General features: G+C 40.1%; 2 protein-coding genes across 4 annotated transcripts; one reads left to right on the top strand and one right to left on the bottom strand.

Moving 5' to 3' along the window:
* The first annotated feature begins 226 nt into the window (after positions 1 to 226).
* On the top strand, positions 227 to 15,170 carry eya3 (EYA transcriptional coactivator and phosphatase 3). Of its 3 annotated transcripts, XM_058619526.1 has the most exons (20): positions 255 to 336; positions 3,153 to 3,220; positions 3,628 to 3,732; positions 5,167 to 5,216; positions 5,452 to 5,519; positions 5,635 to 5,715; positions 6,178 to 6,232; positions 6,386 to 6,495; positions 6,763 to 6,900; positions 7,043 to 7,128; positions 7,646 to 7,823; positions 8,130 to 8,299; positions 8,394 to 8,477; positions 8,580 to 8,669; positions 9,322 to 9,380; positions 9,467 to 9,597; positions 10,892 to 11,006; positions 11,370 to 11,491; positions 11,594 to 11,694; positions 11,854 to 15,170. In XM_058619526.1, the coding sequence occupies exons 3-20, from the start codon at positions 3,676 to 3,678 to the stop codon at positions 11,932 to 11,934; spliced, it is 1,776 nt and encodes a 591-aa protein (XP_058475509.1). In that variant the 5' UTR covers positions 255 to 336; positions 3,153 to 3,220; positions 3,628 to 3,675; the 3' UTR covers positions 11,935 to 15,170. The 3 variants fall into 3 exon arrangements, with proteins under 3 accessions (XP_058475510.1, XP_058475509.1, XP_058475511.1); XM_058619527.1 differs by lacking the exon at positions 3,153 to 3,220 and having other exon boundaries at positions 227 to 336; XM_058619528.1 differs by lacking the exon at positions 6,763 to 6,900.
* Positions 13,774 to 20,407, bottom strand: LOC131447630 (XK-related protein 8-like). The gene is made up of 3 exons (XM_058619532.1): positions 19,976 to 20,407; positions 17,439 to 17,629; positions 13,774 to 16,822 (listed from the first exon to the last, which is right to left on the bottom strand). The coding sequence occupies exons 1-3, from the start codon at positions 20,269 to 20,271 to the stop codon at positions 16,104 to 16,106; spliced, it is 1,206 nt and encodes a 401-aa protein (XP_058475515.1). The 5' UTR covers positions 20,272 to 20,407; the 3' UTR covers positions 13,774 to 16,103.
* Positions 20,408 to 21,707: the final 1,300 nt, after the last annotated feature.

Below are 21,707 nucleotides of genomic sequence, written 5' to 3'. Positions count from 1 at the left end.
CATGCCGATTACTCGAGTACGAGAATAATCGTTAGCCGCTGTTCTAACACCCGGACACGACATTGACATTTAACACAAAGCTTCAACTGTTCAAATAGCAAATGTTGGCGTTTTCCATCTCACCTGTCCCGACGCTGCCACACCTGTCGCCACCTCCTGTCGCGCGCCAAGCGGCGGACTCGCTTATGAATGGACGCGTCGCGCACGCGCAGTGCGACTCCTCGTCGGGGGGGCTTCCTGCCAAATAGTGGTCCCTAACAACAGACAAAGCTTGACACACAGTGGATTCCGCTGAAGACGCTGCTCTAAAGGCGTTTCTCGGTCGCTCTCTCAATGGTAAGGCTCGTGCGGCGTCGCGTTTGTGTGTTGCAAGTGAGTCGTGCTAGCTGTTAGCTCCGTGGTTAGCCGCGGCGGCGGTGAGATGCTCTCACACGCTGCCATTTGTGAGCCCACTTCAATGGCCGCGGGGTGCCGACTAATCTCTGGGAGGGAAAACTTTCACGGCTGGGCCGAACTAAGTCCAGCAGCTCTTTTTGTATCCCTCTTTACTCAACACAGTAGCGAGCTAACCCGTGTGCTAAAAGGTCCAAACTTGACGAGGCTGATTGTATATACTCAGGAACGTTTGAAAGCTAACGTCCCTGTAAGAGAGCTTTCTCGGTGCCGTCTAATACATGGGTGATTGGGTGATACGCTTCATTATTAGTCTGTTGTTTACAGTCGGATTTTAACTTGCTGTGCTCACTTGTCTTTCGCATTAAAGCTAACCAGGACTACATATTCCAGTATGTAGCCCGATGTGAAACACTTAACCTTCACAGGAAACAGTGATCGGACTCGGTTATTTGCTGGAGGACAAACCAAGAACCAAGGCTCCAAGAGCTTTTAATGAGCACCGATCACTTCTCAGCTGCAGATTTAAACCAAACAATCATAAAGTGAATGACGTCATAACCAGATAATACACGCACACACACAAACAGAGGCTGCTTGATGTGTTTGCATTCGAGCTGCACGTATGGGTCAATTAATCGATTAAAGTAAACATGAGTGTAAATATTTGGTGCTATTATAGTTATATGTACATAATTAGCTTTTGAAACAGCAGTTTTTTGCGCATGAGGGCACTGATGGCTGATGTTTGGTGGATCGAGTAATCGGACCGATTTTTGTAATTTATTAAATTGACCAATTTCATATGTATACCTATTTAAATTTATAAAGAAACTTCATCGATTCTGTGAAAATGCTTTTAAAGTTAATCCCAAAGATGATTTCTGTTTATCTGTAGCATATATTTGTGTAGTTAATAAATCATTTTTAGATCGGAGAGTTGCACCATATTGGTTGATCTATGTTCTAGATTATTGATCAGAGGCATAGAAATGTAATGTGTCAGTGTAAAGGTTTTGGGGTGCTTTAAATGCCGAATGTAAATTATTTTACAAGACTAATTCAATAGATGATGCTGCGTTCATTTTACAATTTCAAGGTTATATCTTTATCAGTCGTTTTACTTACTTATAGGACTGCAACTGACCACTGATCTGTTGATTATTTGATTAATAGAGTACTTGTTTGGTCCATAAAATGCCGGTGTTTTTCGAGCCTTTTGAAGTAATGTCTTGTTTTGTCTACAAACCAAAATGATTCAGTTTATATGTTAAATAATAGTCCAATTGACTATCAGTCAGTCGACGATTCAGTTCGTAATCGATTAATAATTGACTAATCGTTGCAGCCCTACTTGTTACTGCCTTTTGTTTAATTAAATGAATCCCATTGAGTGTGTATTTCAGGGTTGGTGGCTTCAGATAAGCACTTTTTCTTCCTGCTCTGTGGTTTTCACTTGGTCCTCATACTTTACGCTCCCTAAAAAGACAGCAGTTTCTTGAAGGTTCCTGTGTCAGGGCACCGATATTCCTCAGGTGACGCTATTCAACCCGGGTGTTGTTGTGATCGTGGCAGAGTAGAGACAACAGTACAGGGCTTGATTACAGATGGTAGCAGCTGGTGGTGGGATGGTCGCTTTGATGCATTCAGTTCTGTCAAAATGGCCCGAAAAAATGGCAACAGCCGTAAAACCAGCGACAAGGAGAGTTCCAGGTTTGGCTTTTCCGTCCATGTGTGAAGGGCAAATTCTCCTGTGATCAGATGAAGGAGTTCTACCTAATTATTTACCTACTATGTCATGGAAAAAGTACAAACAGTTAGAGGAGCCTATGTTTTTAAGTTCACCTACATAAATAGATTTTGTCTATGAGTTTAAATTGTATGACATGTGTATGTAAAACTCTAGAATGTCATGAATAAACCTGGTAAAATTGACTTTTTTTTTTACCAGGTTGGCAGATTTTAATTTGACATGAAATAGTGGAACGGTTCCACTCCAGGTTTAAGTCAGAATACTTATTACACTAAATACTTGACAATTATACCCAATTTAGTTTGGGAATTTTGGAAATATTTCCATGGGAACTAATGGGAATTCTGGCAACCCCTAGTCCTCATATTGAAAGTGTGGAAAACACAGCTTTGTAGAAGTAGTTTTTGTTTGTTTTGTTTTTTCCTGTGTTAATTTGCTATTGTAATACTGCACACTTGTTTTCTGAATTTTCTGGATGTGTTCCAGTAATGGATGCATGATATTTTTTGGCGCAATACCATTATCGGTCGGTATTGGTTTTATTATTGGATGTCAAGATCTCCCAATATGACGAATGACTTAAACTGTAGGCAGAATAGGCTGTTACTTCCTTGACTTCTACACTTGTGCCCTCTACAACTATTATATTTTATGTTTATATATTTTTCACAGTAAAGCAAATTAATATCTTCATCTGCTGCAGTATGGGAAAGTGTTGATTTCACCACAGAGGAGAATAAATTAACTGGATTTGGTCGCAGGGAAAAATTTATATTTATCGATCAGCCTAAGCAACCCTGATATAATGTCAAAAAGTCCAATATTTCTATTCTGGAAATAAGGATACTGTATAGATACTGTTGCACAGTGCATTGATGGTCCAGCTAGTTCAGACCGGCACGCGTCTGGTTCCGAACGTGCACCACTGACGACTGCATGACATAGTCGTCGGATCTAGAATTTGCTGTCTGACCTATTTTCTGTGTCGGTGTCGACATTATGTCAGGTCGATAAATGTGCTGTACCTGGAGCCGAGGGGAAAGGCCAGCTGAGCGGAGCAGTGGACAAAATCAGGTTAGATCTTATCCCCTCGTGACATCTATTGATACAACAGCTTGCACCTGAGCACTTAATGCTTCTGGAGAATATGTTTTCATTGAACTGCGGTGAAGTCACATGTAAGGCGGCACACTTCCTTAATCCTGTGGTAAACACAAGCACGGTGGGGACATGGGGCAACGTCAGGGAGACGCGTATCTCACCTGCTGGTCTCGTGCTGGAGATTATACCAGGCTGCCCCCATTTCCTTCATCTGCAGCCAACTACCTGCTGATCATACGTGTGATAGCGTGTGGGGCGAGCGTCAGCGGGCCTTTGTGGGGACAAGGGGAGGGGAAGATCACACATCACAACACTACATAAAGCATCACCTCTTGACCGTTTATTCCATGCCTTTTTGTCTTTGTGCTTGTGTGAACCAGGGTCCGGACAGGTTTTCCAGGTAGAGAGAGCGGGCTGAGCGTGCAGACATGTCGGGACGCTCTGCTGCAGAGATGGATGACTCGCAGGAGCTGCCTGAGCTGCCGGTGAGTCCACACTGTGGGGACACAGAACCATGTTTGCCGTTTTCTGACTGGTTTATTCCTAAAATAAAGTTTTCTGGGTAAATCTAGGCTTTTTGAATTTGCACTTTGCTCGTGCTGATGTTTTAACAGATTTTACTTCAGGTTATCAACATAATATACTTTTAATTCAAGTTGGTGGTAGTTTCTTTTGTAATCTAAAGTAGGGCCGCAACTATTGATTATTTTCATAATCAACTAAGCTGTCTGTCAATTATTTTATTGAGTAAATTATTAGAAAATGGTGACAACTGTTGGTAACTGCTCCCCACACCTGTAAATGATGATGTTCTCAAATTACTTGTTTTGTCCACAAACCAAAATGATCCATTCTGAATTGTTTAAAATCAGAGAGGCTCGTTTGATTATTTAAACTACTATTAAATAAACGGATTAATCGGTTATTTTAGGGTTTGTTCTCCCTGATGGAGATTGTTGATCAGGGCTGCAACTAACTTTTGTTATTGATTAATCTGTAGATTCTTTTCTCTATTTTGGTTAGTAAAATGTCAGAAAATGTTTGTCATTGTCTTTCAAACCTGGATTTCTTTGTTATATGAAGTAAGAAAAAAAAAAAAAAAAAACATTCACCTTTTTAAGAAGCTGAAAAATGTTTTTAATTATTTCAATCAAATCTGACGGTTAATTTCGTAATTGATTAATAATCGTTGCAGCCCTAGTAAAACATAGTGGTTTTCAATGTAAATGAAATCCATGAATTCATGAAGCATTTTAAAATTATTTTCTTTTTTTTTGGACTGTGACTTTCTGTCATTAAGATTAAAAAGCATTGTTAAAAAAAAAAGGGGTTCACTGGAATATTAAAGAGAATAGAAGAGAATAAAAAGCCTTTGCAAAAATGAATTGTCACTGCTTGTAATTGAGATATTTATTATGAAATTGAATTCCATAGATGATTGTTTTTAATTTTCTGTTGTCTTTTATGCCGATAATGTGGTGTTTTATTTCTACTTACTGTAGAAAAACCTATTACCTACATATTGATAATTAAAGATACAATATAACAAGTTAAGATTTGTAATTTTTCCTCTTGTCGTAAGCTCTTGTGTTTACGGTCTGTAGGTTAATGAGAAAAAATTTTCTAAACTTTTTTTCCAAGTGTTAAAGTGTTGAATTGAATTATTCCAGAGTGTATTTTGGACATTTGGTATTTGACAAAAACCTTTTCCTCAAGTTTGTATAAACTTAAATGTCTTAAGGCCAAAAATAAAGAGTCTTGATTCTGTTGACGTAAAGCAGTGACTGAAAACAGAATTCAGGCCTCATCTGACTGTGCTTTTTTACATTACTGAGGTAAGAAAGATGACCATCACAGCCCTGAAGCGAAACAGACGATATAATCAACATTTCTGTAAATGTATTTCTGTGTGTATGCAGGCAAAGAAAGTCAAGCGTGAGCTCGACGGTGCACTGGAGAAAGAGCCGAGGTTGGTTCCTGATTCTTTTCATTTGCTGCTTAGTTACTTTGTTTGACAAACATACACAAGCAGTAAATCTGGAATTTGAACTTACTTTTAAACACATTTTCCACTGTGGTTTGTTTCTCTGCCGTTCTTTTTATGCTCTTCTTTTTTTTCCAAATGTAACCTCCTTACTTTTTCATCGACTGCATAGCAGCTGCAGAAATGACATGTAATTAGAATGGACTCTGTGTTTTTCTAGTAATCTAGGTGGTGACGGGAGTCCAGCGGCCTCGTACTCTGCCCTGTCCACGGCCTCCCTCGATCCAGGTCAGTGGGAAAAGGCCAGAGGCTTTGTTGTTTTATTTTTTATTTGTTTATTTGAACGTACAGTGATGAGAATTGCTGCAGGAAAACATTGACAATGTGTCTCGGATTATTTCAGGTGATCAGGAACAGTCGGACCTGGAGCGAGGGGCAACCTCTCAAGAATGTGCTGACTCATTGAACCCGTACGCTCATTCTGGTACGAATCACAAACAATAGCTATGATTACACGTGCAGAGTTTCATTCTGAAATGATTTGTTCCAATTGGAATTTACAATTCCATCGTTAACATGGTTACGGAATTAAAGGGTCAGTCTGTGGTGCGTGTGCACCGCGTGTGTCAAGCATTTAGTCAGAATGGACTATTTAAACATGAGATCATTGTCTAATTCTCCAGACAAATGCTAAACAAATGCTGCCCGCGTCCGCCCGTCCCCTCACTGTCCACTCTCCGTCTTATTGTCCTTCACGATTCTGAACAAACCAGTCATATATTTGATCGCGTTTTAGCAAACTTTTAGTCATGAAATGTAGATGCAACAGTACATATTTGACATATTTATTTGATGACATAAAAGACTCTCTGTTTTAAACGACGCACAGTAAAGTTACAGAACGTGTCATCTTAAGCTGTGTTTTCCTTATTTTGTTTTTTTACAGCCACAGACTCGACGGCGACACCTGAATACACCCAACAGGTTTATCAAGGAAGCAAGTGAGTACAGTTCACTGATGCACTACTCTTGTGCAAGAACCGTTTAAAACAGCACTTTCCACTTTTGAAATTCAGACAACTTTCAGTGTTGAAAGTTTAGGGCTTGTTTTGCAGCTGTATGTGATGCGTACCTGACATGTTGCTCTCTTTCAGTCCATCAGTGACGTCATATACCAGTCAGGTGGCCTTTCCTTCTCTGGCCCAGTCCAGCGTGTACTCGACCTTCCCTCAGACGGGACAGACCTACGGCCTCCCGCCCTTCGGTTAGTCTTCTTCCTTCTCTGTCAGCCTTTTTTTTTTTATTATAATTTTTTTTTAAACACCCTCTTGCTCACTAAAACCACAATCACTCCTTAGATCATTTGCTTTAAAGGCCTCACTGTGCTTGGTGCTGTGGACTCCCGTTTGCTTTTGACCTCTGCTTCAATCACACAAGGCCACACAAAGGCTCTTGCCTTGCTCTGATGACCCACACTCCTCTTGCCGCTCCTTCACATCCTCTGCTTCCCTTGCTCTCTTTTCATCTTCAGGTGCTATGTGGCCAGGCATTAAAACAGAGACAGGGCTGCCTGAGGCGCCCTCTGGTGGCCAGCCTGGGTTTCTCAGCTTCAGCACCACATATACCTCAACCCAGCCAGGCCAGCTGCACTACTCATACCCCAGCCAAGGCAAGCTGCAACCTCACTCTGCCTCACCAGATAACGCTGTCACACTCTGAAGCACACTCTGAGTTTTCCCTCTTGTTTAGTTGTTGTTCACTTCTTTTCTTCGTCAGGACGATGTTTTTCATGAGATCTCTTTTGTCTGCAGGCTCAAGTTTTACGACATCTAGCGTGTATTCAAACATCCCCACAGCTACGGCCACCACCACGGCCTCCACCACTGTCGGCCATCAGGTAAGCACTGGAGCTGCTCAAGTGTGAGAAATCAGGAGCTAAACTCTATGTGCAACGTAAGAGAAGAAATTATACTAAATGCATTCAATATCAGGACAGACTCTAATCACATTGCCTTATTTGGTTATTTTCTATTATTATTTCTAAGAAAGCTTGAGGTCTTTAAATTACATGACCAAAGAATGAGAATGAATAAAACATTTAATAAAAAAAAAAGCTCAGTGTTTCCTTGCATGGTGTAAACAATTGGGATTTACACTAAAATCTTGACATTGTGCCTACTCACCGTCTGTTTCATTTGTCGATCTGTCGCGTGAAATAAGCCAATCTGGCAAGAGTAATTATTTCCTCTTCAATTTTTGCCAAAATAAAATATTGTAATAATCTCACAGTAGTTTTAGACACTGGACCTTTTCAAAACCTTTCTTTAATAATGCACCTCACATGATTTGATGAATATTCTTTTTCAAGCTAAATTCATCACTTTTTTTTTATTTATTATTGTTAATTTCTCCAGGATTTCAGTAGCTACAACTCTCTGGGTCAGAGTCAGTTCTCTCAGTACTACAGTTTGCCTCCCAGCTACGTTCCCACTGGGCTGCCCAGCAGCGACGAGTCGGGCGCGGGTGTGGGCGTGGCCGGATATTCTGCGGTGAAGATGGAGGAGGCGGCTTCAGCTGGACTTCCTCCCAGAGGTGATTTCACCACACAACATTTATTTATCAGCATTAAAATGTGGATATTTTAAAATCCAGGTTAAATTTTAATCTTCTGCACTTTACTTTATTTTCTTTTAAATATTTAATTGTTGTTTTATGCTGCACTAACATATTTTATGCTCCATTTTAGTCTAACTTATTGTTTTCTCTCATCTCTCCTTTAAATTTTTCCAAATGTTTATTTTATAGTTATGCAAAGCACATTGAGTTGCCCTTGCATATGAAATGTGCTGTACAAATAAAGCTGCCTATTTTATTTGCTCCTCCTATCTTGTACGCCAGATGCATCCCCAACAGAAATCCTCCCAGTAGGAGCTGCTCTGCCCGTCAGTGTAGCGCCCCCTGCTGGTGCCAGAGAACAGGACGAAGTTGGACACAGGAACTCTGTTGGTAAATCCAAGGGCAAAGGCAAGAAGGCAGAAAACTCTCCACCAGCTGAAACTGACCTGGAGGTAAACGTGCACTTGCACTTAGTTGTGAATTTCTTTTGTGTGCAATAATTAAACTAACTTTGTTTTTTGGTATTTCTTTGTTTTGTTTTTTAAGCGTGTTTTTCTGTGGGATCTGGACGAGACCATTATCATATTCCATTCACTGCTCACTGGCTCCTACGCACAGAAATTTGGCAAGGTTTGTTTACATCAACAAATGTGTCCATAAACTGTGTCACGCTCATTTATTTTAATTTATTTATTTATTTACAAACTTGTTGTTTTTTGATTTTTGTTTCAGGACCAGGCGACTGTGCTGAACATGGGGCTGCAGATGGAGGAGCTGATCTTTGAACTGGCAGACACTCACCTCTTCTTCAATGACCTGGAGGTAACGATGAGCCGTGACCAAACTGGACAGTAATTACTGTGAATTTTGAGAATCATAAATACATGATTGACAACAGCACAAGTACAGTACTGGGCTAAAGTCTTAGGGCTCCACCAGCTTTGTTGTTGTTTGTTACATGTGAATTTAAAGCTCAAGTATGTCTTAAATACAGGGTTTCCACAGGTCCTTGGAATTCTTGAAAGTTTGTGGGAATTACCCTTAATAGGTTGTTGAAAGTGCTTGAATTTTGTAGAAGAAAGAAGTTCTGTTTATATTTACAACGCATGACAAACGTGGAGTCATAATAACTACCGGTGTCTCTCTCAGCGAGTAATGCAAGAGAGAGCAAATTCCTAGATCTTTGTCTCACCAAAGAAAATCACAAATGACTGACTTTGAGGGACAATCACTTGTCCAGATGCAGCGCGTGCTGCAAATCAATAAAAGTGGACGCCATGGGCGAAGATTTGCTCTTACAAGTTGCCCTCACATTTTAAGCAGTCAGCACATTTGGTCCTTGAATTTGAGGCAGCTGGTCCTGGAAAGTCCTTGAATTTGATGTCACCAAAGGTGTGGGAACCATAAATAAACCTGGCATCATCCACCTTTATCCCCACCAGATATATAGACAATTTTCTTTTTCCCTTTTAAGGAATGTGATCAAGTCCATATTGAGGACGTGGCCTCTGATGACAATGGACAGGACTTGAGGTTTGTTCTCTAATGGACCCAACGAATACATGAGCCTTTGGGGGGTTTCTGTTTGTTTGTTATTATCTTTTAAATCTCCTTCACAGTAACTACAACTTCTTGACGGACGGCTTTAATGGTCCCAGTGGTGGAGGAGGCGTGGAGTGGATGCGTAAACTGGCCTTTCGCTACCGTCGCTTAAAAGAGATCTACAATAGCTACAAAGGAAATGTCGCAAGTGAGTTTTGTGTAAATGTTTTTGATGTGTTTAATAGTATATACACAGCACACAACAACAAATCGACAACCCACGAATCGTGTGTGTGTGTGTGTGTGTGTGTGTGTGTGTATACATAGAAATAACAATAAAACATCACATACTTTAAAGATTATTTCAGCTTTTATTTGATAGAATAGATGAGCACGAGAAGAGCGTTTATCATACTTTGTAAAATGTCCAGGAAGCCGTGTTATTATGCATTTAAATGCAGAGCAAACACTCACAGTCAAATGAACTTAACCGTGAGTGATTTTCATTTTAACTCTTGTTTGTTTACCACCTCGGAGTGTTGCTTCAGGCAAGAGATTAAAATGAAGGGTAAACCTGCTGCAGCTAAACAACACTATGCTATGAGCTAAAGCTAAAAACTGAATACTAAAAGACTAATTAAACTTCTACTACATGATTGAACCAAAATCATCCCATGGCTCTTGGTTCAAACAAAAACAGAACTAGGTGTTTAAGTGTAAAAGCAGAAATTTTAAGATGTGTTTGCTTGCAAAGAAAGTGAAATGTCCAAAAGGCAAAAGGAGGCAAACCCAAAGTTTGGATCTGAGGCCAAAGTAAACATATCTGTTTATCTCTCTGTCGGTTTGTGTGTGAAAAAACATATCTATGTGGAGACATTTTGTCCACTCCCCACAACGTTTTTTCAGGGTTAAGACTTGGTTTTAGGATAAGAGTCAGAAATGGGTTTAGATTAGGGTAACGGTTAAGGTTATGTTAGATTAGACTTTATTGATTCCACACTGGGGAAATTCACATGTTGCAGCAGTTAAAGGACAGAATAGAACAACAAAAGAATAAATTACTGCAAAACTTTTAGAAGACACAAATAATAAACTGATTTGTATTAACATTCTTTATTTACACCATCTTAAGTTAATATTTTGGTTAGCTTAAGGGACGAGGCAGTGTATTATGTCAGTGATGTGTGTCCTCCCTAAGATATGGAAACATGTTGTGTATGTATGTTTGTGAGGGAATGAGGACATTTTGTCTGGTCCTCACAAATTTAAAAGGGCTTTTTTAAAGGTTTAGACCAATTTTTTTTAGGATTATTTTTGTTATGCTGATGTGTCTTTTGGTTGGACACTAAACCCCGCGCTGACCAGGGTGTGAATGGGTGTGGAAGATGGATGGATATACAAAACGTTCTCGTACTGTATACTGGATATACATTTGCTGCATATGAAGTAAAAAGCGTCTGTATTAAATAATGCATGTTGTTGTTGCTGTTCTTGTTTTCCAGGTCTGTTGAGTCCCATGAAGAGGGAGCTGCTCGTGCGGCTTCAGTCTGAGATTGAGAGCGTCACAGACGCCTGGCTCAGCACAGCACTCAAGTCTCTGCTGTTAATCCAGTCCAGGTCAGAGCTCAGCTCAGCTCAGCATAGCACAGCACAGCTCTACTAGTATCTGTTTCATTTTAATTACCTTTTTTTATTTATTATTATTGATACCAAGTGTCCGGTTTCAGCATACAAACCCATATAAATTAAACAAATCATTGGACCACTTCTCCTCAAATGTCTTGTTTTTTGGAGCAAATAAACCAGAAAATATTCTTCTTATTTAAGAAGTGGAAAAATCACTCAAACAGATTAATTGATGATAAAAAAAAATAGCCCTATGAACTGAAATTAGGGAATAACATGACAAAATATGATTAAAACATTTTTTATCATCTTAACCTGTGTTTATTCGTGTCTGTGTGTGCATGTTGTGAACAGGGGGAAGTGTATGAACGTGCTGGTCACCACCACTCAGCTCGTTCCAGCACTGGCCAAAGTTCTGCTGTACGGCCTGGGAGAAGTCTTCCCTGTGGAGAACATCTACAGTGCAACCAAAATAGGTGCAGAGTCTGCAGACACTTGTTTAAAACTATAAAGTAGGATATAATTAAAGCAGGAAACACACATTAGAAGTGTTAAAGTTCATTTTCCTTTCGTTGCAGGAAAGGAAAGTTGCTTTGAGAGAATCGTCTCCCGCTTTGGGAAGAAAGTGACATACGTGGTGATCGGTGACGGTCGAGATGAGGAGTTTGCAGCAAAACAGGTGAATTTTAAATTTTTATTTCCCCCTCCTGATTTTTCGTCTAACATCTTATATTAAATGACTAACACATTTGTGTTCATATATAAATATATAACATATAAACTAGTGTCTGCCTTCATAGCTTGAGTTAACAGAAAATGTCCGTCTGTCTCTGTGTAGCACAACATGCCGTTCTGGCGGATTTCCACTCACGGTGACCTCGTGTCTCTGCACCAAGCGCTGGAACTGGACTTCTTGTAAAGGGAGAAGGTGGCGTTGAGTGTCGCACACTAAAAAGGGGAAAATGTATTCGTCGTCATTGTCGTCCCGTTGGCTCATGGAGCAGCACTGAGTGACAAAATCCTCCACAACCCAGACTCCTACAATAACCTGGCTCGTTAAATCCACCGGCCCTGCTCCCTCTGCGACAACAACCAATGACTCCCTGTGTGACGGCAAACTATAAATACTGAGACGGACTATGGGTCGGAGCTGAAGGTGAGTAACAGACTGGCTGACTTCAGGTTCCTCACGTCCAGCGCTCCGTCCTGCGGCAGCTAAACCTGGCACTGACTTAGACACAGAAGGGAAAACTCTTTTTTGTTTTTACTCCTCCTCCTCATCCTTGTCCTCGGTCTTTGTCCCACATTTATGATTTCAAAAAAAAAAGAATCTCCTGCAGTGAACACCATCCTTCTTTTTGTTTTTCCTTTCTGGACACAAACAACCAAAGGACCTTTGTTCTGTTCTGGTTTTTTGGAGTCGTGTAGTTTGTAATAATCATATCAAAACTTGAAGGCATTTTTTTTTTTTTATTTGTGACCTCATGTAGCCACTCCCATATTTATCATCATGTGTGAGATGTTTAAAGATGAGAAAGTAAGGTAGGTGGATCCTCCTTCACTCCTGACCTCCTCACTGTGTCTCAGCAGCCTGAGCACGTACAGTAAACACGTGACCTGCGGTCGGTGAATCACAGGTTTATATATGGATGAGCTGCTGGGGGAAAAAAACGCACCACCGTTTTATCATCATCCACCATTTATTTCAACACTTTTGCATTAAATGCGAGAATTATATACAATTTAAATTGAGTGATGGTGTGCTGTATACACGCTTGGAATTAAAGTCCAGTGTGTAAAATCTTTGGTCAAATCTTTTTCATTTGGTAGAAATGATTAATAATTAATTGTACTTCATTTTTGAGGCTCTACGGAGTCCACAATGGACAAACCAGAGCTCTTTTGAGTTTTGATGCTTACCGAAGGCTACACAAGTTCAACAACACACTTGGAAGGAAAGAGCGAGGTGAGGAATAGTTGAATACAACGTTAAACGTCACCAATAACTTTTACACACTACCTTTAAAATCTAATGTAAAAACGTGCTTCAAAATGGTGCCCTGATATAAATAGAAAAAGGCAAATACTGTGGTAAGATTCAGGTGGTTGTAAGCTTATTAAACAAATATAATTATTTTATCTTCAAATGAAAGTCATTTCTCCTAAATCTTACACACTGTACCTTTTAAATCCTAGGGCATAAACATGAACCCTGAATGAAATGAAACCAGAAATGTTTAATTGCTGCATTTCAGTGTCATTTACCACAAATCATTTTGTTTACAAAACTCAAATTATCGCAGTTTTTTCCCCCCGGTTATTGTTTGTATTTGTGTAACGGCTGCCACTATTTTCAAATTACCAGTGAAATATTCTTGTCAAAAGCTGCAGTAGTTAAACAATGATCAGTAATTGGTTTTAATGAATGGACGTCAAATACATTTGTTGACTCGTAGATTAAAATGAGTTTATTAAAACTTACATTTACAGCTTTAAATTTTCGCAATGTGGCCGCGTGGCGACACAAACTTGCTGAGTCGCATTAGAGGAGTTGTGTTTTTTTTGTTTAGTGTTTTTTTTTTTTTTACAGTGCAATACATTTCGACTCTTCTCATTAACTGTATTTCAAAGGGATTTTTTTTTTTTTTCATTGTTATTGGACGGTGAAGGAAGGGGGGAAAGTGGGAGGAGTCAACTTCCTGGGTCTGTATGAGATTGCGACTGAACAATACTGAGCCTGAAGATTTATTTTTTTTCCTTTGTTTTTCGGTATTTTACCTATAATATGCAGCTTGACCGTTACGAATGTGTATTTCTGTTGTGTGTGCGTGTGTGTGACTGTTTGTATTTATATCGTGCCTTTTAACCACCACGTTTAAGGGAAAAAAAACGTAAGAGTTTTTGTTGAAAACATTTATCACTGCGTTGTTATATTATCCAAAGTGTTATCTTCTTTTAACCCCTTTTTTTTGTTATGTTAGACTTTTTTTTTTGATTGAACTATCCTGTATGCACTGTATTTAAAAAGGTCTCTGGAAAAAAAAAGAAAAGCTTTCTGTTGATTTTCTCTGCGTTTTTTCAAGAATAGATAATCCCAATTTATTTCTTTTTACATATATAATTTCTTTAAAACAAAAATCTTTGCTTTTTATTTGCTCTTTTTTAAAAGGAGCTTGCGTTTTTGTTGTTGCGGTGACAACGCTGTATCGCTTAGAGACAATCGTGATCTGTAATTATACATGGTATCTTTTTTTTCTTTTTCTTTTTTTAAATGCAGGTCAGGTGATGTCAGAGGAAGGCGAGTTTTTTTGGGACTGTGTAAACTCAAGTGACCTGTGGGCCACTGAGCATCTAGTCTGGTCAGTAGGTCGTCTATCAAGTGAAGAAAAATCGAATTTTTCGGTCGGGTTGGGTAATTACGGCGTAAACTTATATCATATCACAAAAAACTACGTTTGTGACAATATTTCCACAGATTTTCCAAAATAATAGTGTTTTTGATATAAAAACACATTTATGATTCAAAATTATCCATAAATAAAGTCATCGAAGTCAGTTGTTCCCAAAGACTAGGTTGGGACCTACGGATGGGTCGCAGAACATTGTTGTTGGGGGGCCCCCCAACCTTTTAGTTGAAATCTACAAGTATACGTTTAAAATGACAGGGATGAAATTAAGTTGTAATTAAACGTCTAATTGGAAGTTATTCATAGACCTTTCCGAAATTTTAGATGATACACATTAGTCGCTGCATTAGGCTTTAAGTTGCTTGTTGCTCGTCATGATTTATATTACGATTTGGGTCACATGGCATCATGCAGGCCGCGAGGTTGACACCTCTGATGCTCTTTTAGTTTTTTTTTTTTTTAAAGCATTAATCGTCCATTAGAAAAACAAACCACGCAATATTCAAGGGGCGAAAAATTCTTCAAACGTGTTTGCTTTTTTCTTTCTGATGCCAAATAACTCACAATGCTGTCTAAGTGTTTCATCTCATCTTCAAGGACCCGTGAGGATACGCTGAGTCATGTTAGGAGCTGAGCTGTTATCGTCATAATCTCTGCTTATTTAACTCCACGCGTCACTATTTTCACAGTCATGTTGTGAACCAAACACTCGGTTCAATGTAAATAAATTTTAGAGTTTCAGACGCAATCTTGTTTGTTGTTTGTTACTAACGATTATTTTCATAATCAATTAATTTGCCTGGAGTAATGATGTTCTCAAGTGTCTTTGTTTTGTCCACAAACCTTTTATTATTTATTATTAATTTTTAACGATTTCTTTGTCATACGGAGCAAAGAAGCCAGGAAATATTCATGTTTAAGAAGCTGAACAAAAGGAGTCGATTAATGGGAAAATAAAAAGCTTAAGAATGACGTAGAAGTTCCAAAATTGTTCCAGTAAAGTCAAAAATGTCGTCTCACTGGTTACTTGAATTTCTGACTGTGACAATAAATGTGGTTTCAAGTCATTGGTTCCCAAAGACTGGGTCAGGACCCACAGATGGGTCACTGTGGATTTGTTTAGGGTTAGTTAAAATCAATGAGTGAATGTTTAAAATAACATGCAGAATTGTTTAAAAAATTAACATTATTAATTAACATTTTTAGATGTTACAGATTATGATCACAAATTTGCTCTCATGATGATGTTGTGATTTGGGTCACGATTGTTGGCCATCTTAAAAAGTTGGGTTCATATACAGAAAGTTTGGGAAACATTGACTCTGAACATGACACAGTTGTTGGTCTGAAATGTTCACGCACAACTAATTTGACCGATTATAGAGAACCAGCAACTGTCCAGTTACAAGCCCAAGTTCCCTTTCCACTAGGCAATGTGAAAAGAGTATCGTTTTAATTATATTAAATATAGATTTTGAAAAGGGGTCGCACCTTGTCATAGAAAGTGCATATGAGGATAAAGTGTCTCCACTTGAACGTCAGTCGAGTCTGTATCTGTGGTTCATCAGGGTGGAGGTCGTGTCCTGTGATCAGGGAGATTACGCAGGCATGTTGTCAGACACCCGTGTGACTCCATGTCTTTGTAACCACACGTCATGTGTGACCTTCTGAGTCATCCAGGTCAGGCATAGAAATTCACGGCCAACTTCCTCATTCTTTTATTGCAGTGTACGGTGCTGGGGGGTTCTGCGACGCCTGTGGCTTCTAAAGGTCCCTCCTCGATAAAAGTCCTTGACGTGACTCCCTGTCTTAACGCTGAGTCCACCTCATCACCATTTTCAGTGACCCCCGTTAATGCCTTTTTGGTGAGGTTTGGGTGGCAGAATTTATAGTATATCACTTTGAAAACCAGACCAAGGATGTAAACGGCAACAACACAGATGGCACACAGGATTGATGTTAATGTGCTCGTCTTCCAGCACCACAGGCTGCAGAGAAGGAAAATGTCAAGCAGTTTGTAGCCGTGGTAGAGCGTAGTCCTGAACCTCGTCCCCCCCTCGACTACGTTAAACCAGGTGAAGTACCATATGAGGCCCACCGTGGCTCTGAAGAGCCACTCTCCAGCGGTGGAGTCCATGAAATCCATCTTGCATCGCCAGGCTAAGAAGAACAAAACCAACCACGAGCAAAGGAAGTGGGTAAAGATGAAGCAGGGCAACACGGAGGCGAAGAGTGCGAGGGCAACGAGGCGAGACGAGATGAGTAACACATTCCACACGAAGTACATCATCGAAGACTTCCACCCCTGGTTCTGCTTATTGGGCAGGAAGCAGCGTAGGGAGCGGTGGTACATGGTCACACTGAGGGCGACAGCAAAAGCTGACCCTATGGCCTTCAGCACTGTGGAGGTGGAGAAAAGCTCAGTGATTGAATGAATGAAACTGCTGCCAAGTGACTTTTTTTTAGAAGGTGTTAACTGGGATTGTGCTAAAAAAAAAATATAGATGCTGAGGTTAACTTTGTCAATACTTGCACTAGTTCAGATGTTCCTGTAATGATATGATCACAAATGCTGTGATAGTAGTCCTGAGACATGAGCTAAACAAGCCAGAGGGTGGCAGCTGTACTGGCTTCACTTATGACAATGGTGCAGCCAAATATTTACTTTAATTATTTGCGGGCAGCAAACTCTTTCGGTCTGTGGCCCCACCCACCACCATGCACCCAGTAATGTAACTTGTAGCATACGGCAGCTATGGCTTGAAAATGACCAAACGACACCAAACCTAAAGAGCCTTCGTCCCCTCTGAAAAATGTCTCGACCTGATCGGGTGGATATTTTTCTCCTCAACATGAAGGAAAAACATGCAGTTGTCGCAGGGCTCGACTCTACGCAGTCTGGGTCATTTTCCATTACTATAGTACCGCGTCAACGTGAAAAGTTGGTGTGTCGTGAGATTGAAGGAAACTCTTGGCCTGAGTGCCAACATGGTGCTAACATGGTGGTTCAGTGCACCTGTCACGGGGTCGAGCTCGCCGCGCTGCACAATGATGGTTAGCATGAGCACGAGCTGAGGGCTGCTCTCCGAGAACGTCTCTATCAACCGCAGTATGCTGAGGTCGTGGCTCAGGAACACCGCAAATCCCTCCGGGTTGCAGACCTTCGTGAAGAAGCTGTAGAAGGACATCTCTATGACGCCCGCGTGCCTGTAGAGAAACAACCGTTAGATATCAAGGACAAGGAAACCGATTACTACCAGTAATATCACTATCACTACCAGTGGCGATTTTGGTATTCCCGTAGCAGCCTCTGCGTTAAATCTACTTGAAGCTCAGCTGCAACTGTTCTCTATGCGACGACACGGGATAGGTTTTTTTCACTTGTAATTGAACAAATGCGGCTTCCGCGGAAGCCCAGCTTCTCAGGGAGTCAATGGAGCAGTGGGCGGGAGCAGACGCTGGGCTTCTGCGTGATGATTGGAGGAAATGTCTGTAAGGTGGAGCTAGTTTTTGATTGACAGCATTGCAGAAACATAAATGACAGTGGAGTGTGGGAAATAACTAGTTATATTCTTGTTTCCTGTAATGTTTTAAGACAACAATTAACTAACAGTCAAGCTGTGAATGAATGCTGGGGGATTATGTGATAGGGAAAGGTCAATGGGAAAGGTCAACGTGAGGGTTGCACATGATGGCATCTGGTAGAACATCAGATACTGTAAATAAAAAACACCATTATAGCATTTCAGTATTACATAATTATCGCGTTTCTTTGTTCTCGTTGTTTGTTCACAGAATTTCTGTATAAATAAGTGGGCCTGAAATGAGCTTCCCCTGTTTCAAAGTCACTGGTAAATGTAAAGTCATGTCTTGAGCAGAGAGTAAACATCACACTCTTTCTGTGTGTGTTGTCACTGTGTTTCTGATGTGGTAGCTGGTACTCAACAGAAACATTTGGACCAGTGATGTCGTTCATCCTCTCTGTTGTCGTCTGGTTTTATGGAGAGACTTTTATCTGTTCTATAATAATGTTGTTTGTTATTTTGGTTAAGTGTTCAATCGGATATCTTTCATTGTTTGCGTGTGTATATTATTAGGCTGCGTGAACCAACTGTTTTAGCATTAGGTTAGCATTTAGTTTTGATGGTTAAGGTTAGTAAGGGGCTAGGGAATGCATTATGTCCAAAAGTATACAAAACCAGTGTGTGTGTGTGTGTGTGTGTGTGTGTGTGTGTGTGTGTGTGTGTGTGTGTGTGTGTGTGTGTGTGTGTGTGTGTGTGTGTGTGTGTGTGTGTGTGTGTGTGTGTGTGTGTGTGTGTGTGTGTGTGTGTGTGTGTGTGTGTGTGTGTGTGTGTGTGGTGTAAAGCAAAAATCCCAACATTTTATGAAAGGAAATGATATGACAGCTTTGCTTCAGCTGCTAAATAGGAGTCAGTTTAAAAACACAACAAGAAAAGTTAAAATGAAGTGACTTTTTTCTCAAGGACCATAAATCCTTGAGTCAGTTTTTAAACCTGGGCATGAAACTAAGACAAATTAACTCACAAACAGGTATTTAGCCTCGTCATATGAATATTCAGTCAGACTAAAGAGAGAAAAAAATGCCTCTATATGAACAGACTTGGACATGGACGTTGTTTTCAGAGGAAATGGCACAGATGATGTAAGTCACTGTTGCCATTCTTTCTTACTGTGCTCATAACTTTAATCTGACTTTTGGTATTCCCCTTATATATAAATTGATTCCCAGTCCTTTTTTAATAAACTCCTTTTTATCTTTATTATTTTTTCAATGTATCCTCTTACTTTTAACTTTTGTCTGCAGATGCTCAATATTGCATATATCCAATTTGCCAATATATCTTTATATATTGGTAATATAATATGTTTTACTGTGATACATTTCGCATCGCAGCCTTTTGTCTATGTAATTCTACACTCTAGGGCTGCAACTAATGATTATTTTCATCATCTATTAATTTGTTGATTATATTCTTGATTAATCAATTAGTTGTTTGGTCCATAAAATGCCAGGAAATATGGAAAAATGTTTACCAAATTTTGGAATGATAGTGTTCTCAAAAGTCTTCTTTAGTCCAATTACAAATTGTGCTATTTTAAAAGATATACATACAAGTCTGAGCTTTAAATTTTGGGGAAAAAATAGTTTGCGGACCCAAAAGAGTTCTCCTGTGACCCATCTGTGGGTCTCGCCCCAGTCTTTGGGAATCACTGTTAGAAAATAGTGATTAATTAATCTGCTGATTATTTTCTGGATTGTCTGATCAGTTGTTTGGTCCATAAAATGCCAGAAAGTTATGTTCTCCAATGTCTTGTTTTGCCCTCAAACTAAAACTTATTCAGCTTTAATGATTTCTTCATTATATGGAGCAAATAAACTTGAAAATATTCAAATTTAAGAAGCTGAAAATCAGAGGGACACCATTTGCCACTGTTTTCTCTCTTGTGTGACACAATTATTCAAAGTAAACGGCCTAAGGGTTCCTTAAAAGCAACAACGATAATAATAAACAAACAAGGTTTCTCTACAACCTGATATAGATCCCCAGCTGGAACACATGCAGGAGCCTGAGCTGAAACAGGCTCAGACTTTTCTCCACCTTTGTGAACCTCTTTAGATTCTCATAGCTGTAGAAGAGCCAGCTGAAGGCCTGGACGAGCATGGACGAGCCCAGCAGGAAGAAGAGAAGGATCCCCAGGCTCACATATTCCTTTTCCTGGTAGAAAGACACTACTGCAATAATGTCCAGTGCTATGTCCACCACTAGGAACACCAGACCCAAACATGTCAGGATGAAGTCCACACGGGAATATTTAAACTCAGCCATAGTTTCCCTGACAACAACGACGACGGCTCACTTACATGCTGGAGCCGAGTTGAGTTTTAAACACAACTGAAAGTATGAAGGGGCAAGGTTCACTCTTTGAACAGTGAGTGTGGCCACTCCCACTAAAAGGAACACTGCCCTTGAGATTGAGTGAAGCAAGAAGATGCAGATTAAATGTGTTTGGTCCATTAAATGCCAGAAAATATGGGCATGAAACATTAAATCATACCCACCCCAGTACCTGTACTCTATTACATACATACATACATACATTATAATTATGCATATGGTGAAAGACATTCATCAAAATCTCTGACTCCACCCTGAATTGTTCATGGTACAGGAGCATTTTAAATATGCCAGTCTACTGTGACCCTAATCACAGTATTTTGAATAAAACCTGAACTTAAAATTTGGTAAATATTTGTTTGGGGACCCAAAATTTTTCTCCTACGACCCATCTGTGGGTTTCACCCCTATCTTTGGGAATCACTGTGTTCGAAAACAGTGGTTGAAGACATGTGAAATGAATGTTTCTCTACAGTTTTCGTGCCTTATCATTTGCCTTGATGAGCCATAGTTATAACTCCTCCTCAAACGCTGTAATGATATGAAAAACATCGGTTAACTTCATCACAGTAACGGTCTTTGGTTTGCTAGCTTACTGAGACGACTTTTGGGGCATTTCCACCAACTCGCCTCGCCTCGGCACGACACGGCACGATTAGGTTGCATCTCCACGACAAAAAAGTACATACTTAACGTGGGCGGAGTCATCACTGCACGGCTGAGTGAAACTGCGGTGACTTGGTTTTATACGCGACACACCCACATACGAGTGACTAGTGACTTTACACTACACGTCTGCAGTTGTTGGAGATTAACCCACGTATTTAGGATTGTTAAATAGTTAATGTATCTACAATTCGGCACTGTTCGGCTTGATTTCTGTCCACACGTCTCCGGAGTACAGCCTCTTACTCCACAGACTACAGCGGCAACGGTCTGTGGCTCGCGATCAGCGGCGCTGTCCCTAAATACACCACTCCACTTTAAAAGACTCCTGTTAAATATATAGAGGTTTCCCTGGTAGTTGTTGGAGATGAACCCACGTTGTTAGGATTGTTAAGTAGTTTTAAGTGATCTACAGTTCGGCGCTGTTCGGCTTGATTTGTGTGTGGGAGGTCTCTTCCTGTAACGGGACCCAGCGGCCGGCAATCTGACCAATCATCATAGTACCTGCTTTTAAGCACGCTTGGAACCTCGTACTAAAAATTGTACCTGGTACCAGGTACTAGGCTAGTGGAAACGCTACTTAAACCGTACTGTGGCGAGGCGAGGCGAGTAGAGCCGGTGGAAATGCGCCATTTGTCCTGAAAATGCGTCTTTCCTCGATGTAAAAACACACAGAAAAGCTCTGACTTTATTTACAATTT

Source organism: Solea solea, chromosome 20 (assembly GCF_958295425.1).
Source record: "Solea solea chromosome 20, fSolSol10.1, whole genome shotgun sequence".
In the NCBI taxonomy this organism is placed as follows: domain Eukaryota; kingdom Metazoa; phylum Chordata; class Actinopteri; order Pleuronectiformes; family Soleidae; genus Solea; species Solea solea.
Note: the sequence above shows the minus strand (reverse complement) of the source record. Positions and strands in the feature narration are given on the sequence as shown.